The 27,158-nt window shown below is 38.1% G+C and overlaps 1 protein-coding gene across 3 annotated transcripts in view; it reads right to left on the bottom strand.

Moving 5' to 3' along the window:
- Kcnh7 (potassium voltage-gated channel subfamily H member 7) overlaps positions 1-27,158 on the bottom strand; it is a 418,450-nt gene that overhangs the window by 90,219 nt on the left and 301,073 nt on the right. For all 3 annotated transcript variants that reach the window (XM_075985029.1, XM_075985032.1, XM_075985030.1), the window contains one exon: positions 26,409-26,623. In XM_075985029.1, coding sequence (XP_075841144.1) covers positions 26,409-26,623 — 215 coding nt within the window. The remainder of the gene's footprint in view (positions 1-26,408; positions 26,624-27,158) is intronic.

Here is a 27,158-nt window from a genome sequence, read left to right as displayed (position 1 = left end):
TAACCTTAAGACATGGAATAACACTGCACAATAAGAGAAAACTATAGAAATACTTTACTCTTAATTATATATTTTCTGATTGTGGTAGTTTATTTAAAAAGGCCCCCATAGGCCCATAGAGAGTGGCACTATTCATAGGTGTGACCTTTTTGGAGTAGGTGTGGCTTTGTTAGAGGAGGTCTGTCACATCACTAAGGCCTGGGCTCTGAGGTCTCAGAAGCAGAAGCCTGGCCAGTGGGTCATTGTTACTTTCGGCTACTGGTGGATCCAGATGTAGAACTCTCAGTTACCTCTCTTGTACCATGTCTGCCTACATGCTGTGATTCTTCCTGCCATCATGATAATGAACTAAACCTCTAAAACCATAAGCCAGCCCCAATTAATTGTTTTCCTTTATAAGACTTGCTATGTCATGCTGTCTCAACACAGGAATAGAAGCCCTAAGAAACTGATCTGCCAAGAGAGGGAAAAGTTTTGAGTATTCTACTAAAATCCCTGTTGATTCTGTAAATTAAATATGAGGCCAATTCTATTATAATCTAGAGATAGTTATACCCCAAAGTTATCTGGAGGTAATAATGAGCTAGTGGTGTCAAACACAGTCCTTTAAAAACATTTCTTTTCAAATCAAACAGAAGAATTCAGATATAATTCATTAAAAAAAACCACCTTTGAGTTCTGCAGTAACTTTGAACCAATAAGTACATGCATAATCTAATGTAAATGAAGAGAAATAAAGATGGTATTTTAGCTTATTTAGAAGACCCGGTAAAGAAGCAGGGACTTTGTATGAATAGACATTAGCATCCAGTTGTTCACATCACTTCTCAGGAATAACTTCATAGGAGGTCATTTTTCTTGATTCAAAATAGTCACAAATTTCATTTTGGCTGATATTATATCTTATGGCTCATCAGTAATAATTTAGCTTTGATATTTTTGCAAAAAAGAAAACTTTTAAGATTTCCTATTTCTCCTAGGTGGAAGCATGAATGTGAAAATATCTAACTAAAACACACCAGAACATCATACATCCAAGGAACAAACGGAAATCAAGCCACCATGTGCCTCCCCATGGGAAGCACAATTTTCTCAGTAACAGCCAACTCATTAAGTGTGTATAATTCTTGATTTCTTCATTGTAGCTTTTGTGTCTTACCAGTATATAAAATATTCTAGATTTTTTTTCAAACACACCTTTGTATTTGAAATTATCATTTTAATTTTCTATTGAACACAAATGAATAGCAAAATACCTGGATTATTTCTTTTGGAACCTTTCAAATTTCAAATGTCAAATAGAGGTGATATCTTTTAGTGTATCTCATATCTTTAATAGTTCTTACTAATTCAGTCTCTTTGATAAATTATATTAGGCCTTTCACATGAAAGTATTTAAGAGACTCCATTCTACATTGGCATCTTAAACTGTTTCCCCAAATTTCTGGATTTCATACTCAAGTAAAATTTTGAGTTGCTAGGTAATGGGATCCTATAGACATCCTTCAAACATAGGCTGTGGCTAATGGTAGAGGTTACCCTCCACAACCTGATGGTGAGACCCTATTGTTGAAGGTATCACAATCTTATCATCATGGGACATGGAAAAAACTACATGGTCCTCAACTGGAAGCTTTGTCCTGACTGGATACTGTTCATAGCGCTTGAAGGTACTGTACATGCCACCGGAGGAGGAAATCATCATACCACAATCTACAAAATGATGGAGGAAGGTCATTGGCTAATAAAGGAACTGCCTTGGCCCATTTCATTGGTTAGAAGATAGTGGGAGGAGTAGACAGAACAAAACACTGAGAGGAAGAGGAAGTGAGCTCAGACTCGACAGCTCTCCTCTCAGGAGCAGACGCCTTCAGAGAGACACCATGCTCCCAGCTCCCAGGCAGACGCAAGCAATGAAGCTCCAACCCAGGATGGACATAGGCTAGAATCTTCCTGGTAAGCGCACCTAGGGGCGCTACACAGATGATTAGAAATGGGCTAAATTAATATGTGAGAAATAGCCTAGAAGAGGCTAGATAGAAATGGGCCAAAGCAGTGTTTAAATGAATACGGTTTGTGTGTAATTATTTCGGGGCAAAAGCTAGCCGAGCAGGTGGCTGGGGTGTTGGGGACGCAGCCCCGCAGCCCATATTACTACAACAAAACAACCTGCTTGTAATATACGCCCACTGCTGCAACTGTGTGGTGCCACAATTTGAATATTTGTGCATGCTATAAGAGTAATTAAGCACCTTTTGGTTAGATGTAAGACTTGCTTCATGAGATGTAACTTGTATTTGACACCATCAATGAAACCAGGAACTGAAGCTAGGTAAGCATGGGAAAACCTACTACTCTTTCCCTACAGGAAAACCTACTACTCTTATTATGGTAAATGAACGCCATAATAGGTTCTAATAACACATTACTATTCCTATAGATTAGTGCATCACTAAACCCTCATTATATTAGTTTCATCATGCAGTCGGTAGTAATTAGCATGCAAACCCACAACTGGTTAATATGTAGCAAATAAGAGATCTTTAATATTAAGTCCTAAGTGGACACATATAATATCCCTCTTCAATGTGCAGGGATCTGTGTGGACGCGGGGATGGAAAGATCGTGAGACCCAGAGGTAGTGGATGACTTCAAAGAAACAGCATTTTCCCGATACAACAGTCCACAAGCACATACAAACTCACAGAGGCTGTGACAGTGTGCACAAGACTGGCATAAACTCATGCTAGACAAATATCCCCGCACGGCAGGAGGAAGTCCCGCCTACAGGCAGGAAGCTAGTCAGAAATGGTAGATTCTGGGAGAGAAAGACCATTAAATTTAGTCAATGGAGTGATCCTGGGTCTATTAAACACATTCTAGGGCAGACTTCATACCCAGGATTAACTGGCTAACATAAACTGTGCTCCATTGATTTTTGGTTGTTCAATTTTTTTAGAGCAAAGGAATAGCAAGTTAGTTCAATATTGATATTTTAAACAATGTTTTCTGAAATGAGTAGCAGTGGTTCAAACATATCAAATGTCAGTTAAATACAAGTAATAAAGGATGTTAAAGGAGAAAGCATTGCTACTAAATGGAAAAACTCATCAGTCTATTGGTTTCTGCTTACATCCCCCCTGGTGGAGTGAGGCTTATTATTATCATATGTTATTTCCAAATAATTCTATTTGTCTTTAGGATAAATTTTGCTTTTTTTCCCCCATGACAGTGGAAGATGTTGTTATGGGAATTAACGTGATATGGGAAGAAAAAAAGATTCAGACTAAAGTATTCTATATTAGGCCTAGAGAAGAGAGCGTACTGTTAGTTGTTGGGGATGTGAGCAGAAGTTATCATGCCTCTGAGAAGTTGAGAGTGATTTTTAAACTAAAGACTGTGAAAACCGTGTTGACTGAATTCATGGCAATCTACCCTGCAAGCTCAACAGCAGAAAATGAACATTTATGCACAAGTTTCAGTCTTTTGGGGTTGCTAAGTGACTTATAAACAAGAGAGATTTTTTCTTAGAGTTTTGTAACCTAGAATGTTCAGTATCAAGGGTCATCATCCTAAGGTACTTTTAATGTGCAAACACAGGTTCAAAAGCTTTTCCAAAGGCTGGCTTCCTACTCTCTGCCTTCAGAATATAAAAAAATGCATGGAAATATGAATTTTAGCAAGTGACAGTAACAAATCAATATACTTACTCTGATGTGTTATTATATTTTAGGGTGACAATAGATGAATTTATATGTATACATGCATGGCTAGACACATTTTTGTGTGGAAATGTTGGAGAACAGGCAGAAAAAGCAAACCTTGAAAACAGGTTTGTGAGGATGGCTGTGAGCAATAGATAGGTTTGTGAAATGATGTAGTTATTACGAAGTTATAAACTTCAAAACACAAAATAACAGGAAGTCAGTAAAATACTGACTTTCATCTAAATTGTATCTTAAGAACTACTTGTGTAAAATGCATGGTCTCTGATCTAAACAAATCTTGTTCAAGCAGCTGGCTTTCCAAACAAATAGGAGAAAAACGCTTCTTCCAAATCAAGATTCTTGGTTTCCAGTGGCTTCTACCTCTGGTAGAATCAAGTAGAGAAGAATGTGTATCAATATCTCTCAAATCAGTCACTCATTAGACTGTTCAACTCATAGTTATTGAAAACGACTCCATGCTATCACTCAGCTAGGTTCCATGACTACAGAAATAAAACATTCACTTTGACTTTCAAAACACACATGTTTTAGTAAGGCCTACAAGGTAATTAAAGAGCATTTGAAGTAAGTTAAGAAACAGAAAATAAATGTGCTTATTACCATGATAGAATTAGTCACAGTGGCTGGGGAAGACTGAGAAGAGTCCCCTGGTCCAGAACTGTGGGTGTGTAGAGCCTTCTTAAAGGACAATGATTTCTTGAATTAAGGATACATTGGAGTTCTTCAAATAACAGTTTCAGAAAAAGATGCTGTTGTAATTGTAGCATGAATGTTGTGAGTACCCACTCTCTGATTCCATCTAAAGCCTATTCTACAAGATATAACCTATGCAGCCTAACTGGGTGAAAATTTCATAGCTAGTTAAGTCATATGACCTATGGGAGAATTGAATACTTTCGTTCTGTTAATAAATTGACCTCTAAATTCTTATCATTACGCCTAGAGATTTAAGCATCTCAGTTGTCATTACAGAAGCTTCTCTGGAAATTGATATAGAGACCCACAGCTGACCAACATGCACAGAATAAGAGACTGTGGAGGGATCAGCTCTAAACGGAACATCCATTTGACATTCCTCCTTCCAAGGTTCAGAGATTATTGCAGAAGGGGAATGGGAAAATCATTGTTAGAACCACAGGGAATAGACATCTACAGCGAAATAGTAATTACGGGACATCACAGGTCATTGCACACACGAGCTCACTGTGACTTGGACTGCACACACAATATCTGCATAAGATCAAGAAAACACTCTAGATGAAGTCCCACACTTCTCTGGGAAGCTCTTGATAACAGGAGGAGAGTCCTGTATAGCCTCTGAGAGGCTATACATGCCCTGGAAGATGGTTTTACACCTACGTAAATAGAAGCAGCACTAAATGGATTTGGGAGAATTTCTCTCTCTTTTTTTTAAAAGAGCATTTGATGTACAGTGTATGTATGATGGGGAGGACTTGGAAGGAAACAAATGATGTAGGATTTAATCAAAACACTTTACAGGCACTATGAGAACACCAGCAATAAAGGAGTCTAAGGATAAAGCTTTCTAGAAGAAATAACATCAGAGTTAGTTAAAAAGTAAACTCAGAATATTAGTTTCTGTTGTTATAAAGTTTCCTATGAAGTAGTTCCAGAATGTAATGAGGAACCTATAGTAACAGTGTTACGGATTCTTTGTAAGAGCTAGGCACTGTGTTGTAAAGAGCTATACCCAGCATTACTTTTTTCTCAGTTTCTACAGCAATTCTATCAAGTTTTAGTTTTCAGTGAAGAAACTGAATGTCCATGTGTTGAATAAACATTCCAGGGTCATAAAATGAATGACAGAACCATGGTTAGAACTTACAATGCATGGTTTTAAAGCCCAATATGTTAAAGGCCATTTAGGACCAGCAAGAAGGCTCAACAAGCAAGGGGGCTGGACATCCAGGTCTGACATTCATCTGAATTTGAGCCCTTTAACCCACACGAAGGGAGGAGAGACCCAAATGCCATAGGTTAATATCCTATGGAACTTCCACAACTTCCTCTTAACTTTCACAAGCCTGCTCTGTCCATCCATTTGTCCCATGTGCAATCATTCACACACACGATAAAAAGTTGAAGACTATTTAATAATTTAATATTATATCTATATAGTGTATGTAAATGGTATCATATGCCGTAATAATAAGAAACATTTTTTTGGTGGACAGTTAATTGTTACATATCCAGATTTTCAGTTGCTAAGGACCACTATATCAGAATGAAAGTAGTGTTATTGCAATGTGTCAAAAATAGTGATCCTGAAAATAACTTGATGTGAGAGTTTCATATTTCTGGGGAGAAATGCTAGCACCCTCCCTCCACATGGCAGGCAGTCTCTCAAGTGGTCACCAATGATTTCTGCTTCTTAATACTCAAACCTTTTGTGACTGTGTCCTCAAGAACGTAGGCTGCATTTATAGAAGTGACCCTAGTGATAGAATGTGTTACAAAGTATGGGTGTTACTTCTAATACTAGGGCAAACAGACAGTGTCTTTGTATCGCGTATACTCACTTACTCCATCTCTGCCTCCAAGAGGAACAAAAAAAAAGCGGCAAGAGGGAGTCCTGGTAGAAATCTCAAGGACAACTTAGAATATTTCTGAGTCCTATATTCCTAGATGTGTTCATGGAAACAGATTGTTTCCTAGCTCATCCTAGAGATACCTGTAGTCATGACCAATAGGCACTTTAATGATGCCCTGACTTACAGACATGTTTTTCAGCCTTGCAACAGACCTGCAGTGAGCCACAGGCACCCGAGGAAATCTGTCCTTAGTTCCTGACCCACAGTGATGTAAAGTCGCATATACTTATTGCTCCAGACATTAAGATGGAGGCTAATTTCTTTCTCAACAACAGTGTTTGATGTGTCAAAGTTATCATTCCATCATATACACTAGAGGTCCCTGGAGACAGTTTTGTGTATGTGCAGTTGGATGACACTGTCTAATTATACCACGTACATACTACTGAAGAAAGTAATATCCCGGATGAGATTGCCATCTCTAATTGACAATAAAGCCCTAATGAAATCAAATCGCCTCAGAGTAATAATCTTTATTTTCCCCCTGCAAAGATGTATTTCTAGTATTTCTGGAATATTTTTGGAAACTGTGTAGCAAACCCTCAGGCCAGCGATCACAGCATGAAGTCAGTCATTCAGGCTTCTGTATCTATTCTCTACCTGATCGTTCTGCAGTCTGAATATTAGGTTGATTCTTTATCCTGTATCTCTCTCTCTCTCTCTCTCTCTCTCTCTCTCTCTGTGTGTGTGTGTGTGTGTGTGTGTGTAGGAAACTACAGTTCTTACAATATAGTTGTTATTGTAACACATACAGTAGAGTTAAGTAACTGCTGAGATGTATACAACAAGCACTTTCAAAAACAGCGAGGTTTCAATGCGCTCCTATAGCCGAAATTCATGAGTATATAGGATATTTATACTGCTTAAATAAGCACCTTTCACTGTGATTTTTCCCCTCAAGTCGCAGACAAAGAAGAAGGCAATTTTAAAATGGAGTCCTTGAAGTCCCCCACCCACCGCTGATGTGTGCTTTCTCAGCCTCATGAGTCATGGCTGTGTGCATACAGTTGGCTCAGATGAGCTGGCACCCTGGAAATGGGAGCAGCTGCGCTAAACAATTACGAGGCTCTAACTGAGAAAATGTCTCGTGGGGGACAAAGAGCCAGCTGGGCATTGCTGGTGCTTGCCTGGTGGACGTTTGTTAGTTTGTATGAACACTAAAACTCCCAGGGCAGCAATCAATGAGGGAGATAATTCCACCAAGAATACATTAACCCCAAAAGAGCTGCAACTGGAGAAGACCCTTTGTGGGGGAGCAGTTTGCCTTCAGTGAGGTAGCCTGGAAGCCGGGGCTGAACACCCCAGATCTGGAAAAAGTCTTTGGAGTACTGTATCTCATGAGGGAGATTGCTGCCCATTAACGAAACTCGATTTATCAATCCTTAGTCATTTGAGTGTAACTTGTTGAAATAATACCCTTAAGCTTTCTGATCCAAATTATACTGGAACTCTATACATAGAACAAACTCTCAGTATTCATTTTGTGAAGCATATTTGTGATATCAAAGGCTGTATCAAAATATTAATATTTTCTTGGAATTACTGTCCAATAATCCCTCAGCACTTTAATCCACTCAGTAATTCAAAAAACTTCATTATCTGAGAGCCATCATCTTCCTTTTTATGAATACAGATGCTAAAATGAGTTAATCTTTTAAAGCGGATTTTATATTTTCAATGTTATGTATATTTAAAATAAAAGTTATGAATCTTGAACTAATGAAAGACTTTCTTCCCAGTTCATTGAAAATTACTTCCACTTTACTAAGCAATCTATCATTCGCTCTTTATCGTTAATAGCATAGGTTCATTAGTGCGCTCTATTAAATACACGTTTAGAACTCTTTAAGCATAGCTAATCTTGAAATAATCGATGAGACAATTGTTAACCCCATTATGATTCTGACTAAGTCATGATGGTGAAACACGGTGTTTCTTTTCCTTGTGAGTTGAGAAGAGAGTGTCTTTCCAGGGAAGATTTGCAGGTTTGAAGATACACAGGATAATAGCCCATTCTCACCTCTGGGAAAAACACAGATTCTAAGATGTTCAAATGATTTTATGCACAAAACATCACATTTGTAACAGCCCTTTATTATAGCAATAAAAATGCTCGTGGGTTTGAAGCAGACCATCAGATTTATCTACGAGTTTGGCACCTTGGGTGGAAATAAGATGCCTAGAACTTGAATGGGCACATAAACATCATCCCTCAGTGGTACTAATGTACCTGATTAAAAAAAAAACAAAAAACAAAAAACAAAATTGTATTCGAAACAGCAAAGAAATACCTGATCCCATGCAACTGTTAACTTGAAAACTAGGGTCATTCTTGATAGTCTACAGATTTTTGTTACCTCTGACTCAGCCTGAAGACAGTCTCAGCCTGACCACAGAGACCTCATAACTGTGCTGGAAATTTTAGAGTTAAAGGAGCAGTAGAAGAGCAGACAGTGTGCCGCTGTGTGACTTTGCCTCAGGAGAAGGAAGCATCCTTTAGGAGCCAGTATTTAAGATGTGCTAGGCTGGATATGGCAATGGTGAGGGTACCTAGACGTGATACCAGATGTATGCCCTGGGCGGGGACTCGTGAATTGTTCCTCTGACGGGAAAACTAGGCTTCTGTAAGAAACTATGCCCTTCTCTTTGTACCAGTTACAAACTCTCGCTTTCTTTTTAATCATCTTGATAGTAGTATGTAGACATCTGGAATGAACCTTCCAGTAAGACGCTAGGTCCTGTTTTAGAATGTAGAGGATCATGTGTTCCTCACTGGTAAGCTCCTCGTAGATTCAGATACCATCTACTGACATAGGGTTTGATATCAATTTGTCATCAGCATACTCTGACTCTGGTAAGGCAATCCTGGAAGATATCTTGGTCTCTGATCTCATAATTAACTTTCCTCTAGCGTAGTTTATAAGTTCTCCCTCTTCAAACACACACTGATGAGAACAGGAGATAGAAAGTAGTCCGGCCATTTGTGGATGGACGCTTAAAAGAAATCCCACACTAGCTCAGAATTGAGAAATAGATTGTTATTTATTTAGGGGTAGACTCACAAATCAGAATCCTGTGCTTGAATGAAGATCAGAAACTGAATCTGGCAGCCGGAAAAGAGGCCGGATGCACGCTCTACATAGTATATATACATAGTGTATATATAGTATAAGAGGCCACGCCCCAGTGGGCGGGTAACCACTGACTGTAAGACTTCCTACAGCAGACATTTAGGGATAGGGAACGTGATTCTTGTCAGAAATGTCCTTAGTTCAGCTCTGACTAGAGGCCAAGGGTGCGAGAAGGGGCTCGGGTTCTTGCTCTGGCTTGACATAGAATTTCCTCTCCTTTCACACAACCGAGATGAGCATTAGAGCTCAAATGTGTGTATGTGTGTTTGTGAGTGTGTGAAGATGTGACAGAAACCAAAACACCTGGACACCACATGGATGGCTTGAGAAGACTGACCAACTCACTTTCTCCTGCATCCCTGCCGTTCCTGTCGTTAAGTCTTAGGAAAAGCCCCTCACCAGCAGCTCAACTCTACCCGCATCCCAGGACTCACTTCTCTGAAAAATCTTGGGCATCTCTCTCTCTATTTTCATCTTCCAGCTATAATCCTACAACAAAACTTCTTTCTCAGTTCTCCTCTGTGTGGCCCACAAACTTCATTCTTTCAAATGAAGACAAGAACATAGAGCCACCAACTCAGCGAAAGTCTTGTGTGATCATGAATATTCTGCACCCTAGCTCCCAAGTTAAAGTTTAGTCGAGGCTAGCTTCTATGGCACTCAGTGACCTCTCTCTTGCTCTAACTCAGTATCATCTACTTATCAGAATGTACAGCATGTTCTCAGGCCAAGTCGCCACCTGAATTAATACAGATTTGACATTACAGAATTCTGAATGAGCTGAGCGTTGAGGTTTTATCACGGCTGTATGTTCTTACCCTTCCCATCCAATATTAAACCAGTGAATCACGATCCATTGAAGTTTCTGGAACTAATTTCATTTCTCACCCTCTGCCTGCAACTGGCATGAGGTAGGCCCTTGGGCAGTTTAAGCTCCTGACCTACTTCAGCCTTTCTTTTGTGTTCTGGAAGGTATCACAGTTTAGAAAGCAGTTTAAATCCTAGAACAGGTCGTTAATCATTGTGGCTCCCAGGGCTTTTCTGGGGCTTTTGAAATAGAAGTTGATCTGATACAAATAAAACACGTGGGGGAACTTTTATTTTAAAAGCCTCAGATCTGGTCACAGAAACCACAAGGATGGGGAAAGAAGAAGTACACTCTACATTTTTGTGAGTGCAATGGCTAAACTATTGGAAAATTCTTCTCCTGGCTGAGTGGAGCCCATTCTGGCAGGATTAGCAGAATGAAGCCCCCACAAGACCTCTTTTTCATGATAGAAACATGTACTCAATCTCTTGAATTCATATCAAATGCTTTCTGATAAATTGAACTAATATCTGAAAACAAACATAGCCCATTATTTGTTGGCTAAGCAGTACCCATACATAGTGGTCAGCTGTGATTATGCTGTTGAAATTATTGGACTTGGAAGGCTCTTTTGAGGTGGATGTTTTATGAACTTAATAAGCTCTTCTGGGTTTCAAGTAAGCATATTCATTTATTTTATGAGAGTAAGGGGCAGTACCTAAAGAAGGACTAATGGTTCAACCCAGACAATAATTAACTTTCAAAACTTCAACACGACTTGAATAATGTTGCTCCTTTTTCAACTTTTATAAATGAGAAGTTGTCCTGCTTTGCCCCTTATAGCTGTGACAAAACCCACAGCCAAAGCAGCTTGATGAGGGAAGGGTTCATTTCACCTTGAAGGTTACGGTCTATCATTCATCGGAGTCAGGACAGAGATCAGGCAGGGACCTAGAGGCAGAAACTAAGCAGAGACTGTTGAGATTGCTCATTTCTGACTTTCTCCTCTACAGCTTGCTCATCCTACATCTTTATATCTCTCAGGACCAGCTACCAAGGGGTGGAACCACCCCAGTAGGCTGTGCCCTCCCACATTACTGTTGATCAAGATAATGCCTCACAGACTTTCCTACAGGGTATTTTGTCAATCATGGTTCCTTCTTTCCATAAAATGCTAACAATGTTAATGCAGGGATCTCTCCCTGCCCCCGCTCTCCCAGTGTGTGTGTGTGTGTGTGTGTGTGTGTGTGTGTGTGTGTGTGTTGTGATGATGACTAGATCGCTGGAGAGTATGATTGGATGCCAAGAACTCAAGGGAAGTGACTTTTCTCTTCAGCCTGGTGTGCTTTTAATGAGGACTTGTCAGGCCCTTCTCCTTCTGCCTGTTTGCCTTGACTCACAGATCTGCAGAATAAGTGTAGGAATTTAGTTTAATTTCAACTCCATGACAATATCATCCAGGATTGTATTGGAAGGTTTTGAAAAGGTAACCAGAGACTCTGTGGAGATTTATCTTGTAAAGGATCCCAACGTTTCCCAAGGTTTTCATGAAACTATTTTAAAACATTAGGAAAAGAAAGAAAACCTGTAGTTGAAGGCAGACACTAAATTATGTGGTGAAAACTGACTTCTCTTTACTTAAAATAGGAATTCTGTTTTTTAAACCTAAAGCATATTGAAATACTATTAATTTAAATAGATATCTATGCTATATATGCATTTCCTTAGTTTACTTAATCATTAGAGCATTGTAAATGTTTCATTGTCTAGTAAACATAGAAAGTCCAACACGTTCATAAATGTCTTTGAATTTTGAGTAATACTCGCTTTTCAGAGAAGACTGACTGACTGAATCCTTAACTGCTGAAGGTAAAGAAAAGGAAATTTATCTGTGGTATTGAAAGACCTGAAGAAGGCAGAGAGACAGAGAACCCAAGGGCCTGTCAATAGAACCAGGAAACTTTTTTCTAAACTTTATCTTTCACTTTCAATCGGCTCCCCTTCCTCCCTTTTTATATGTTTCCATGAATAAAAACCTTCAGTTGAGTTAATGAGTTTCTCCTTCTTGATGCAGATACATCCCACCAAGAATAGAATTCTATTTTTGATGCAGGTTTTTTTTTTTATATGAAATGCTTCAATCAAATTAGCAGCCTTAGGAAAAGGCGGGTTTTTATTACAATGGGAAGTCAAACAAAATCCCAGAATGGAGGAAGAAGTTGCGTATGAGGTCCCTTTCGTGGCTAAGGAGCTATTGGCAAGCGGTGGCTGAAAAATGAGGGAAAGAGCAAATTGAACTGGATGGGCTTTAAAAAGCAAAAACAAAGCCAGGTGTTGGTAGTGCACTCCTTTAATCCCAGCACTCATGAGACAGAGGCAGGCTGATCTCTGTGAGCTCGGGGCCAGCCTGCTCTACAGGAGCTAGTTCCAGGACAGGCTCCAAAGCTACAGAGAAACCCAGGCTTGAAACAAACAAACAACAATAACAAAAAAACCAAACCAAACCAAAACAACAACAACAACAACAAAACCCCTCAAAAACTAAAAAACAAAAATGAAGACATGAGAATTAGTAGGTAGGGAATGGGTCTTGGAGGAGTTGGAGGTTGAATGTCATCAAATGATATGAAATCCTCAAAGAATTAGTGACATAAAGAGAAATAGAAAGTATACTGACAGTTTCTTAGACTACTTTAAAACATTTAAATAACCTCTCAAGAGGCCACCTTTAGGATGGAATGCTTTAAAGAGCAGAACCAACGTGGAAGAATGTGTTATCTTGTAGAGCAAGGACTTGCTAAGGGCACCAGAGAAGAAAGCAGGAGGCCAGAATTAGAAACTGGGTTCAAAAAAGAGCCTGTGTCTTTTGCTACCCTTTCCACAGTTACCGCCAGTCACTCCGTCTGAAAATCTCTGTGCTGTTATCTGCTTTGAAGTCTCCCCGCCGAGGATGACACTGTGCAGGTACCTTCCATTTTCTTTGACTTTTCATGGCTCATTGTGAATACTACTTCCTCTGGCATGCCAGACTCAATTAAATTTTTCTATCTGTTCATGAGTCCCCTCTGTCTGTGGAAGTATTATCTTTGCCTTTGCCTTTCTGTTGTAGTCTAGTCAACTCGATGGCAGTGGTTTGCCACACCACTGTAACCAACATTTATAATGAAACACTCCAATGCGAGAGTAGAGAGCTAGAATCCATTTTGCTCAGGAACTCAAACCAGTGATTTATTGACTATCTCTAACAGGGAAGAAAACATACCTGGCTTGCAGCTTAGGGATTTAGGAAAAGAAAGAATGAACAATGAGCGAAGAAAGTTGTCAAGCTCGTATCGTACATTTGACAACAAAAGACGCCACAGTCTTAGTCCTTCTATTATTCCCTCAGAATAGATTTATCTAAGATACTTATAAAGAACAGCATCTGCCCTAATTTTATGGCACCCCCCCACTGGTGAAAATAAGAAGACAAGGACAGAATGAAGTGATCAGGTGAATCAACTTATAGGTCTCTTATTAGATCTACTTGCAATTTAGTAGGAATTTAGTAAAGATTATGTAAATGGAAATGTGATTCTACTAGTCCATCGTTATATTTTTCTGTGATTGCCAAGAGTATACTATGCACTATGACACTATATCTACTTTAATTATTCATTTATAAGTGAGCACTATGTTGAGTTGTTTGGGCCATATGTTAAAAAAACATAATACCAAACTGGACAGAGGTTTTCACAAGCTCTAAACTCTACACAAGGACAATTGAGGAAACCTGGTACAGGAGAGTTGGTTTTCTCCAGAGAAGTGTATATCAATTGGTAGTCCAGTGTCAAATGGTCAGCCCTGAAAACACACACACATACACAAACACACACACATATATACATATAATGAAAACATATATATATATACATATATTTACATGTATGTAGCATTATACATATAACAAGTTATATTTAGGAACGTGTGTGTCTGAGTGTTTGTGTGTGCATGTAATAGCAATTATTGTAAAAAGAGACCTTAAACTCCAAGGAGAGTAGGGGAGAGAGAATATGAAAGGTTTTAGGACAGTGGTTCTAACATTCCTAATTCTGTGACCCTTTAATACAGTTCCTCATGTTGTGGTGACCCACAACCATACAATTATATCACCGATACTTTGTAACTGTAATTTTGTTACTGTTATGAATCGTTATGTAAATATCTGATATACAGGATATCTCATATGTGGCCCCTGCAACCGAAGGGCTCATGACCCAAGTGCTGAGAACCATTAGAGGGAGGGAAGGGAAGGATGAATGTAACTAGATTATAATCTCAATATATTTAGTAATTAAGAAAAGATGGTGCCAAATGAATAAAGTTTCCCCCAATTATAATCCTATCTCTCAAGGGAAAGAAATGGAAATAACTCAGCATGCATATACATACAGGTAAGTTACCTATATGAACCCACCCGCATACCTGTTTATTTCCCATCACCATCCTCTAGCCATCTATCTACAAGTAGACACAACATATTATGGATGGATATAAGTTTTCCTGTCACACAAAACCAAGTTGTCATTGGACATTTGGTAGAAACTGTGAAGCTCGCCGAATGGCAATATTGGATGCAGACCTCAGGAACAGGCGGGATTTGACGGACATGAGGGTGTTGCTGCTGTCAACTTTAGAATAAACAAACCTCTAGGTCGTAGCATATCACAGCGGGACAAACGGACTCAAGGGAGACTGTTGGATCACCCCAAATGTTCGCTGATGAGGAAGGAGCCAGAATACAGTGACAGGCAAGAGAGACAGCCTGGGTAAGGGAACAATACTCCGAGGTGAGACAGATCAAGGTCCTCTTCCGTATGTGTGTATTTGTTTGTTTTCCAGGAAAAAGGGGTTTTGGGGAGTGAGGAACACTAATTTTAGGTAAACTATTAAAGAGGGTTTCAGTGGGCAACAGTTCAAGTTTAAACAAAGGAGTTAGCCTGCTAAAATAAAACTTAAAAAAAAAAACATTGTGCTGGGAATAAGGACCCCAAACAATGCTAGCACTTTTAAACAGCCACATTAAGTTTGCTGGTTGAGCCAGATTCAAGGCGCATCAGGTCACCCAGGCTACCCATTAAGCCAGCGCAAGAGAAGAGAATGATATTACTGATGTGTGCCGTTTCCTAGGGCTACTGAACCCTGAGAAATTGAAAGCGTTTCAGAAGAATGTTCTCCTAACCTTTACAGATTAATTTGGAGCCTTTCCTTCCTCTACCGGATAGCTATATCTCTAGAGCAGTTTCACTACACATTTTAACATCTATGCCTGATGCTGTCAGGGACAGAGTCTGAATGCTAAGTGCCAGCTGAATTTAATTATATCCCTGCTATTAGTAGGTTAATTTTCACCTGTTGTAACTGAAAATTCCTGGAACTGTTATGTAGCAGAAGCTGTGTTCAGGATTTATACTCTGATGCTGAGGATAGAGGTGGGATCTTATTACTAAGGAATTGAGTTTTCATAAAGTAAGGAAATGAAAGTATAATGTTATAGAATAAATGGCACATTTCCCATCTGTGATCTCAAATTTCATTCTTGAATTTTATATTTCTTTCAGTCAACTAATTTAATATTTCTAGTGGGTGGGAAACAGATGTGATATTAAATATATTTGGAATATTTAAAGAAGTTATTTCAAATCCATTATTTCAACAGTTTGCAAATTATCTCTTGAAGATGCTGTTGGCAAGAAAATACACAAGCTAAATCAAGTTCTAAGCTATCTCTTCCAGTATGTACGTATACTTTTGTTTTGGTATATGATTTTAAAATGTGAATTTTAATTTCAGGTAATATGAAAGAGGGGCTATGTAATATGGTATAACTCATTGGCAAAAATCATAAAAATAAGTTAAACAAAAGTTTCTTTCAATGAACACACATTCACGTTTTCCTCGTTTCCTTTTTAATTCTGAATGTTGCATTTCCTTTTGTAAATTATAGTAGGCCTGCAGTAGAACTTGTTATTGTAAATTATAGTAGGCCTGCAGTAGAACTTGTTATTGTAAATTATAGTAGGCCTGCAGTAGAACTTGTCAGCACAAATTTACAGATTCTTCTATCTGTAAATATTCCCTTAAAAAGTAATAACTCCCTAATTTTTAAGAATGTGTTTTTTTAAAGCTATGCTTTTTCATAAAGTTAATTTTCTTACCTATTTTGAGGCCGATAGTAAAATGTAAAGTAAAAATAAATAGTTAAAAATGCCTGTTTGCCTGCTCCCTTGCAGTTAGCGAGAATAACTCATTGGTGCAAGCACCTGTGCATTTAGCCCCTGCGCATTATTGGTGCTAGGAGGAATAAGGTTAGACGGCCAACATACTCTTGAGAGAGCCCGGTTAGAGGAAAGAAAAACTACAGGAGTTAAAACTGTCTTGTCACTGAATGGCACACAAAATACAGTTAGCACCAGACTTCCGGGAAGTAAATTTTATTCTCGGATGTGAGATTCTGAGTGTTTCCTTGACTCAAAATTTATTGTAAAAATAAATACCTGTTGATCAGAATCAGTTTTGGTCTAGAATATCTGGATACATGAAAGCACAAAATTACAGATATACACGTTTATTTAGATCGAAAAACCTAAACAAATCAGCTCCCTTAACACACACACACACACACACACACACACACACACACACACACACACGGGGAGAGAGAGAGAGAGAGAGAGAGAGAGAGAGAGAGAGAGAAGAGAATGCACAGATATATAGGGTACTGAGAACAGCCGTGTCAGGGGTATTAACACAGTCCTTATTCTCTGTACCTTTGACTCCAGGCTGTTTATTGGCACTGAGGACTGCATGATTTTATTATTAAGAGGACAATGTATTTGTAATTTTGTGCATGCTTGGGACAAATACCTGACGAAAGCAACCTAAGGAAGGATGTTCTTGGCTCACAGTTTGAAGACACAATCCTTTATGGCAGGGAGAGCATGGCCACACAGTGTTGGTGGCTTGTCTTGTATGTCCAGTCAAGAAGCAGCAAGAAATGAGTTCTGGTGCTCAGTTAGATTTCTTCTTCTCATTCGTTCTAAGACCCCAGTCCATTGATGGTATTGCGCACACCCAGACTGGGTCTCCCAACTAAACTCCCTACTGACACAACCAGAGATTTGTTTTTATGAGGATTCTAAATCCCATCAAGCTGGCAATCAAGATTACCACCACAGACACAGAATTCATCCAAAATTGCTGTGGTGACCACATGAAAAAGGAGCCAGAGGAACAGCCATAACCCAACTGCTAGAACTACTCTAATTTATAGGATGTGGGGAGATTCTCTCTTGGCAGTGAGATGTGATGGAAAAGATCTCTGAATGGAAAAGAAAAAAAAAGAATGGTGTTTCTGTCCTTGAACTTAAACAGAAAGCTGTGGGGATTCCAAATGGAACCGAGGTCCTCAAACGAAGTTTGCATCTGTGCCTTTCATGACCTTGCTCCTCCCTTCCCCAGTGATTCTCGGGAGTAGTTTTGTTTCAAATGGATATCTGCTTTGAAGAATAGAATTAGAGTTAGGAGGATGCTCTGAATCTTATGAACACTGTCAGGGGCCTATTTATGTTCAGTCTAGAAACCAAATATAAAATGTGACACTGACTCGTTTCTTTTTCATACGACTTGGTTGAAGCTTTAGTCCCCTGACCTCTTAAGTGTGGATTAGAATGAGGAGGTCTGACAAATAAAACTAGAAACCTGAAAAAAAAATCACATCACAGAAAACAGATCACAACACAAAGCTGCAATCAATAAGTGGGCAATGTCATCACTTTGCTGACCGGGAAGAAGTCATACTCATGCTTTGCTAGCTATTTTTCCTGTTAACTATACTGAACTCTCTTGTCCATGTGGCTTATTTACTAAATCTAAAGTCATCACTGTTAACTATACTGAACTCTCACGGCCATGTGGCTTATTTACTAAATCTAAAGTCATCACTGTTAACTATACTGAACTCTCACGGCCATGTGGCTTATTTACTAAATCTAAAGTCATCACTGTTAACTATACTGAACTCTCATGGCCATGTGGCTTATTGACTAAATCTAAAGTCATCACTGTTAACTATACTGAACTCTCACGTCCATGTGGCTTATTTACTAAATCTAAAGTCATCACTGTTGACTATACTGAACTCTCACGGCCATGTGACTTATTTACTAAATCTAAAGTCATCAGAGTGTCCATCCGGAGGCGCTCATTCAAGTGTACAGACGGAAACAGGGGAGAAGAAAAAGTCTTTATTTAAAAGACCAAGTGAGTTAGTAATACCTGATGAGAGGGAGAGAGGTAAGGAGGAAGGGGTGAGCAAACAGATTTTTAAGTACTTTGGGGGTTTGAAAGTGGGAAAATTTAGGGGTCAGAAACCACTAGTTTTCAATACAACTTCATGAATAACGGAGATAGGTATGGGCATAATGTATACATGACAGATTACCTCTCTAGAGCAGGTGGTTCAGTTGAAGTGACAGCTGGCAGCCAAGAAGGAGCATTGAAGTCGTTTTTTATTGCATTCATTTTTATTCCTCTTCGGATTCTGTTCCCTCAATATGACTCAGTTTTAGTAATTCTGTCCTGAAAATTAAGGACTTGCTTCTGATGTGGTGTGGGGACCTGTCATGTGGCCTGCATTTCACATGTAGCCGAGATCCACAGGCACAAAGGAGTAGACTTGGCTAGCGGCTATTTTGCCTTTTGTCTTTTTGCCGCATTAGAAAATAAATGGTAGAGCAACCCAAAGGGAGAGGACACAAATTGGAAGAGAAAATACCTCCGTCCACCATCCGTCCACCTCTGCTGGGACCACAAAATGGGAGAGGACACAAATTGGAAGAGAAAATACTTCAGTCCACAACCTGTTCACCTCTGCTGGGGACACTAATGTGACACCTTTGATAATGCCAGCCCTTAGCATTGACCGAGAAGTGGGCAGAGAAGTAAAGGTCATCTCTTCCGCTTCTGAAGTCCGCAAGCCAGCTTTCATCAAGGTCCACTCTTAAAGGGGTTTAGATTCTTTCCTTTACCCATCACTCTGTATGTCATATTTCTTTCTCCCTTTCTACTTATCAGATACTAAAGAAATAGGTCTCAAACACACATGGGCCTGCAACAGGAATATTAAAGACAGAAAAAGAATTGTTTCTGTTTCTTTGTTTATGCAAAGAATGTGAGACTAATGTCGCTGAGAACACACCAGAGTATAGGCATAGGCCGTTATCCTGGTTGGAAGCTGCGTCTAAGATGGACTGCGGGCACCCACTGCTCTAAAGCTGCCCCCGGGAAATCAAGAGAGGCCAATCCAAGGTTACTGAAATGAGACTGACGGGCTTTTCCTTTTTATTCAAAGGTGTTATAAGAGGAATTTCACAGGATTGTGTAGTTCGTCCTCTTCCATAAAAACCACATGAAGATGCAACTTCTCAAAACAAGTGAAGATTTAGAAAATACAGGACCGTGTCAGATTCTCTTTTCAGCTTCAACTGCAGGGTGAAAGGTGGGATTCTACCCATGTTTCCAAGTTTGTCTGATTTTAATGATACGGAAGTGGATGTTACAAAGGAGATAAAGACAGTGGAGAATCAGGAGTCCTTAGACTCATATCACCATTAAATAAAATTCTTGTGGATTTTAAATTACCAAATATTTAATGATTTTTTTTAGAAACAATTAAATTTTAGAGAGTTTTGTGATCTAACTATATACTTTCCCTTGGAAACAAGGTCTTCACAATAGAGAGAGAAAGGACCGGGAGGAAAGGGTATTGATACCAAGATCACCAGTAAGGTTTTCTAGTTTATTTTGTTTTAGTCTCCTAATTTAGATTTCTTTTTAAATGTATTCCACACCTTAGCTCAAGGAAGAGAAGACCACAGTAACACATTTCAAGACCTTAGATAATTTTTGTGAAAATACCACATATGCTGTGGAGGTTCATTGCTGATATTTTTTTTAGCTTAATTTTCATCCCACGAAGCACAAAAAATCTACCGCTTCTTACTGCGCTTCTGCTCTTATTAGGTAGTTCCCTTTGAAATGTGCTTGTCCAAACCCCTAGTTTACAAGGGAAAATGATCGAAGAACTTTACCTCTGCATTTCCTGCCTGTTCCAGCTCTTGACTTTTATCTCAAAGCTCTGGCTAACCGGAGGGTGGACAGGGATGGAAAAACGAAACCATCTTGGCAATACAGCCACATTCTTCTGTGCCTCAGTTGCTATGGTAACCATGCTATTGCTGTGAACCCTAAGCTAAATTATTTTTACCTGTCTCTCCTGACCACTCATATATATACACCCCACTTCTAAAAAAGACAGCATTCTTTTTCTTTTCTCCTCTTTAAATATGTGAATATATAAAATCAAACAGGTGGTTGCTTTAAGCAGGTATTCATGAATCCTTCACCAAAAGCTGTGGCTCTTATTCAGTCGCTTCCAGTGTTGCTGCAGCATCAAAATTGTGCTGAAGGGTGATTATTGAAATAAATAAAGTACTTTTAGAAAAACAAAGGCCTATTTTGTTAGACTATATGTGATATTAGGCATATATAATATATATACACACACATCCATACTTAGACATACATATATACACCTATACATATATATGATTTAGTGAAAATAGACAAAATTAATTTTGTGCTTTAAAAATTTTTATACTTATTTTCTAAAGATAACAGGTTTATTTATATTAAATGTAAATGCAGTATAGTACATACTTACAGAAGATAATTGTTAATAAGATACTTACTTTTTTTAATCCTAAGTGATACTCTTATTATCATCATTTATACTGTAGACTATATTGACTATATGAGAAAAAGCTTGAAATCATAATCTAGTATCTTCAGTTTCAAAGCTTTGTAGTAACTCAAAGGCAAAGCAAAGCATTGCAGCTACAGCAGCTGGCACTGGCTTACAGTTAAGTACTCACAGCTGCTGAACCTGTGTTCAGGGTACTTTATGCTTTCTTGAAAAGTCCAGATATACTGTTTTCTTTTCAATTTGCATTTATACCAGTAATTTATAAACCATGCTCAGAATATAGAGAAAATACTGGATGGCATTTCTATCTTGCTCAGCCAAAGTTGATGGTATTCTATAAATAGCGGGAAGATAATGGATACAAAACAAATGTCCTATCAATTGCTAGTATTCAGAAGCAATTTTTCCTCCTCTGTTGCATTTCAAATTTAATTTATAATATTTTGATTATTGCTATTTCTGGCAGTTCAAGACGATCTGTTCAGTTCTATTGAAGCTTGCATGATGTTTAAATCAGTTTAGATACAAAATGAAGTTTAGAAAAGAAGTACATTATTCATGTGGCAGAAGTATTATGAATCTTTTATTTTGTAACATCAAAAATGAAGAATCATTAGTTAAAATAGTGTTGTAAATTAAAATCTCTCATTGTGTGCAATTTTAACTTAACAGCATTATTGAAAAATAGTGCTCTATATAAAATCATTTTTAATTTGTATTTCGTGTGGAAAATTTTAAAAAAATCACTGATGAATATTTCATATTTATAGTATTTGAAGGAATATGTCAAATATTTTAAGAAATTTTGTATAGCTAATCACAAGTTGATAATGTTAAATATTTTAATATTACTTTTGAACTAAAATTCCTCTACTATAAATAATACTCTTATAGATAGTTGCTTTGAAGTTTTTGGTTGACTGTGAAGAGCTTATAAATAAATTTGCATTGTATAAATTTCAATAAAAAGTAGATGCTATCATCGTTGAGTTAGTATTTCTGTTACTAAGATCATGGTCTTTTCACTTTTTTGGTAATTTGTCACACACAAACAGAACCCTAAATCCCATGGTCCTCATCTAAACCTAGCATAAATAGCTAGACATGAACTTCAACAGTGATGATGGAAATGAAGTTTCTTTGTCAAGATGTGTGGAAGACTAGGAGAAAGAACTCTCTGCTTTGTTCCTGTTTCTGTAGCCTCACTTCTCTGAATACTTAATGTTTTTCTGAGTATGACATTCAACCATAAAGACAGGCTTCAGGCATATCCTGTTGCTGTGATGCCTTCTGAGAAGATTCAGCATGCAAATGGGGAACTAGTAGATTCATGGAGTGTGGTTTAGAAACTGAGGCATCCACGTGTGACGTCAGGCAACCTTAGGTGGGAAGGAATGGGTATAATAATATTGCCAACTAGTTATGTAGATTAAACTTGGTCAGCCATAAAACACTTTATCACAGAATCTCTTAAACAGTACACAGTCATTGTCAGCTCTTATTAAATTTACCATAATTCTATTTTCATGCCACTAACATACTTACAATGAGTGTTGAAGATTAGAAATCTACTTTGGCTTAAAATCTACATAGATGATTTAAGTATTATATGGATTCTTCTTTTTTTTTTTCTTGTTTTGAGTCAGGTCCTCTTTACATAGCCCTGGCTGTCCTGGAATCACTATGTAGATCAGGCTAGCTTTGAATGCACATAGACCCACCAACTGCCCTGTAATTTACTATATAGACTAGGCTAACCAGGAATTCACAGAGACCTGCCTGCCTCTGCCTCCCCAGTGCTGGGATTAAAGGCATGCTGTTGGTGAATACATGGGCTTATAAACATTGATGAATTACTTTATATTGTTGCCTAAGTCTTTTGTTAAATCTAATTTCTTGAATGCTTTCCTCAGTAAATCTACAGAAAAATTCTTGTAGATTAATAGTAAATTTCGTTGTTCTCTAGGTGGGCCTGCTCTCATTTGTTTAGCAGCAGCTTGCAACTTATTCCCTGATAGTGTCTGTTCAGAGTTCCATGAAACTTGTCAAAAATTATTCATGAACAATAGACACCATCAGACCAACTTTGAGTTGAAGGGAAATAGAGACTCCCTTTAGTTCCCCAAAGTGATATTATAGTATTTATCACACGACTCTTGTCAATGGTATCATTCTATACTGTTATATAGTGTTCCTCCATCTAGTTCATAGCACCTTCTATTGTCATACTGGGCATTATTCCCTCATGGAATTCTATTTTATGTTTTAGTATTAAACCATTGACTCTGTGATGTGGGAAGCCCTTCTGTCTATGTGTTGCTTTTATTGGTTAATGAATAGAAAAGCTGCTTGGGCCTATGACAGGGCAGAATAGTGCTAGGCAGGAAAACTAAACTGAATACTGGGAGGAAGATGTCAGAGTCAGAGAGACACTATGTAGCCTCGGAACCTTTCTGGTAAACCACAAGCCTTGTGGTTAAATATAAAATAATAGAAATGGGTTAATTCAAGATATAAGAGCTAGCCAATAAGAAGCCTAAGATAATAGGCCAAGCAGTGTTGTAATTAATAGAGTTTCTGGGTCATTATTTCATGTCTGAGCAGCTGGGAAATGAACAAGCAAGAAGATAGACACTCAGCTCGCAGGAACCTTGCCTGTAGATCATGACCTTGTAACAATACATAAAATAATAGAAATGGGTTAATTCAAGATATAAGAGCTAGCCAATAAGAAGCCTGAGATAATAGGCCAAGAAGTGTTGTAATTAATTCTGTATGACTTTTTTTTTCGGGTCTGGGCAGCCAGGAAACAAACAAGCAGCCTCCTCCTAAAACTGTGGGTTTTATACTTCTGTAATCTAGGATTTATTCAGCATTTAACATAATTGTGTTTATGTCCACTTCAGTGGCAGCGATGCTGTTAATTTGAATACTTGTCTATAGCCTTCTAATGAACTTCAGCAGAGTCCTTTCTAATCCACTACACTTTCTTGGGTTGTTTTCATCAAAGAACTACACTATTACTACAAGGATGATCACAAAACCCAAAAGGGCTGACCAGGGTCCTTTTGCTCTGGGACTCATAGGAATGCTGGAAGATGGAAGATATTTACCAGTAGATAAATACCTGTGAGCACTAAGAGGAGTAGGGGACTCTGAGGAACTTATTTTCCTTTCGTGATGAGCTAAGTCAAGTAGAAGAAAGCTTGGCCAGGAGACTGTGTGGAGTCTGCTCTCTCCTCAGCTGTGTCATATATTACAAGAAACACTAGCGACACTGCAATTGTTGTTCATTCTGTAGTTTCCTCACATACTGCAAATTCCAGATTCTTATTCTAAAACACTGGCAATTTCTCAAGCTTCGTAACTAGCCTAAGAGGCTACATTACCTAATTGCCATCCCTTCATCCCAGCACAGGTAAGGTTTCCTTTTTTAGAACCCTCTGTATCTTGTCTGCCCTGATAGTATAATCTTTTCAACTGCCTTGTAATACCTCTGTAATCTACTTGTCTATTTCCTTCGTGTCTCCAAGGTAAAGGCATTTCCTTTAAGTCTACATTTCTAGGATAATACATCGTATATCCTCTCAGCAAATTCTTGTTGAATGAACAAACAACTGCATGAGAGAATGGATAATTGAGTGACTAACAATAGGCTTTCTGCTGTAAAGAAACTCATCTCGCTGGAGAGAAAAATAGCTACACATTCTAATTCAATGTGTATAAGAGACTAAGGACAAAACTAGCGTATTTAGTTTTTTTTATAGTTAAAAGTTTTAGAGCATTACCACATTAATTTTAGTGACTGTTTGACAAAAGAAGTTGCATCAAATGAATATGTAAATGTCAAAGACACTTATGGCTAGGAAACTTGGCATAGTCTCAGAGTACTTTAATGCAAAATTAGACCTAATATTGCTGGTTGTTTGTTTTGTATTTGATCTTTACCTTGTTTACTTTGGCATGTAAATGATAAATTGGCATGAAAATAATAAAGTGCCAGTATAGAACTATCCCATGTTGTCCATATACGCTGCTATGGTTCTTGGACAGTTCCCATCATGCTTGCTGTGTTCCAAGCTTCACTTCCTCATGCCACTTTATAGCCATGCCCCTAAAATTGCTAAGGTTACTTCCATCTCTTATCTTAATTTCTAGAGCTACATGTTAGTTGCTGCTTATAAAGAAATTTTTAAGATAAAGATAGAAGTTGTAAGTAAAATTCAAAGCTACCAAGATGATATCAGTTGATATGAATAATAATAAAATATTTATTTAATTCTATTATATTGACTTATGCTAGTTAAGAAGAGGGAAAGACCAATAGTAGTGTGCCTTCTTACATAAAAATACAAAGGTATATTCTAGGGATGCTATCATAAATGGCAAACATATTTTATCATTTCCAACAAATATAAGTTGGTCACATAAGCCCTAATATGCACAGTTCTGTCATATGTATCTTATACAAGAGGTTCTGGGCAGATAGCAATGCAGTTCTACCGGTGGTAATTACTACTCAGAAAACGTTTTTTTTTTTATTAATTCTAATTTTTTCAGTCCTTCCAATAGGGGTTCAGGCTAAACTTACCTTCCTCTGAAATTGTGGGTTGTTTATACAAACACTTGCTGCCAAACAAAGTTGTATTAGAGGAATTGCTTTCTTGACAAATTTTAGAGCCGTGAATCCCTAACATGGTAAATGCACTGTAAGCAAAAGCTAGGGACTGCTTAGGTGGTTATTTTGACATAACAAATACAAATCATCTTTATTTATTCTTTGAGGGAAGACTTTTGAACTGTGTCTTTTTTATCACAATTCAGGTTGCAATATTTATTTGAAAAATGATAAAATATTGTCGCTGTGAGATGCTTTGTTTCGCTCTAAGATTTTGTCATCTCAGACACCCCTTCTTTCTTTCAACACGCATACAGCTCAATTTAGTGGAGTAAGTGCAAAAGGGGAGGACACAGGAATAATTCCCCGTTAGACCTCTAAAGTTCCGTTAATCACATCTGATCCATTTCTTTAAAAAATGCTTTATATTGTCAGGGTGGACAGCAAGTCAATAAATGTTCAAGAATGATAAATGGCGGCATAATTACTTCTGAGCAATAAACAATGTCAAGTTAGTTCAGTTTTGCCCAGTCTAGTAAGAGGCAAAAATCACTGCAGTAGTTTTGTTAATTTTTCCTTAGGAGTTTTTCAATATCTCAAGGCATTGAGATAAACGTCTTACCGTTATTCATCAGAGATAAATGTATTCGTTATGGAAAATAAATAACCCCCTAGTAGTTGTAAAGTATAGCAAAGCAATGTCCTACCTGGGTTACTTTCTCTGTCACATTGTGTGTCCGTTCTTTGACCTTGGGTGCAATAATAGTTTTATCTGAAGAGGGAGGGGATGTATTCTTTTTTTCAGTTTTGACATCGGAAAAGTTCAGAGTGAGCTGAGGAATCTTGTTGATGGTGCTGTATTTGTTGAGGTTTGAATCCGATGTGGACCCCAGCAGACTTGACTTGATATGATTAAAAGGCCCTAGAAAGATTGGAAAGTATTTGTAAAAATAATATCAGAAGAAATAGAAAAAATAAAAGAAAAGATGGTCTTGGATGCCTGGCTAATGATCCATGACTGTGTGAGTCCCATGACTAAGTGCAGTCAGTTTATGTGTGAACACCTTTTGCCACAAAGGAGGACATGTGAGAATCAAAGGGAAAATTTTGGTACTAGAAGTACGAATGCCAACTTCTATCGTGAACTGGCTTCTTTTATTAAAGGCTGAAAAAAAAAGAGAGAAACAAAACTAAACAACAAAATAAACAAAAAACCCCCGTATGCCCTGCTGCTGGCTGGATTCTACCTCAAGTATTCCTATAGATTTTGTTTCCTATTCTGGGGGTGACTTAGGGAAGCATTGACCTAGTTAAAATCATGTTGGTCTTGACATTTGTGCCTTTACACAGCCTGGGTTTACATTCCTCTCTTTGACATGTCACAGAGAAGGGACAAGCTAGTTACTTTCTTCAGGTGTTCTACTACAGACATGAGATGATCCATGGAGTTTCTACGA

This window comes from Microtus pennsylvanicus, chromosome 9, assembly GCF_037038515.1.
Source record: "Microtus pennsylvanicus isolate mMicPen1 chromosome 9, mMicPen1.hap1, whole genome shotgun sequence".
NCBI lineage: Eukaryota > Metazoa > Chordata > Mammalia > Rodentia > Cricetidae > Microtus > Microtus pennsylvanicus.
The sequence above is the reverse complement of the archived record's forward strand: the minus strand, read 5'-3'. Positions and strand labels throughout refer to the sequence as shown.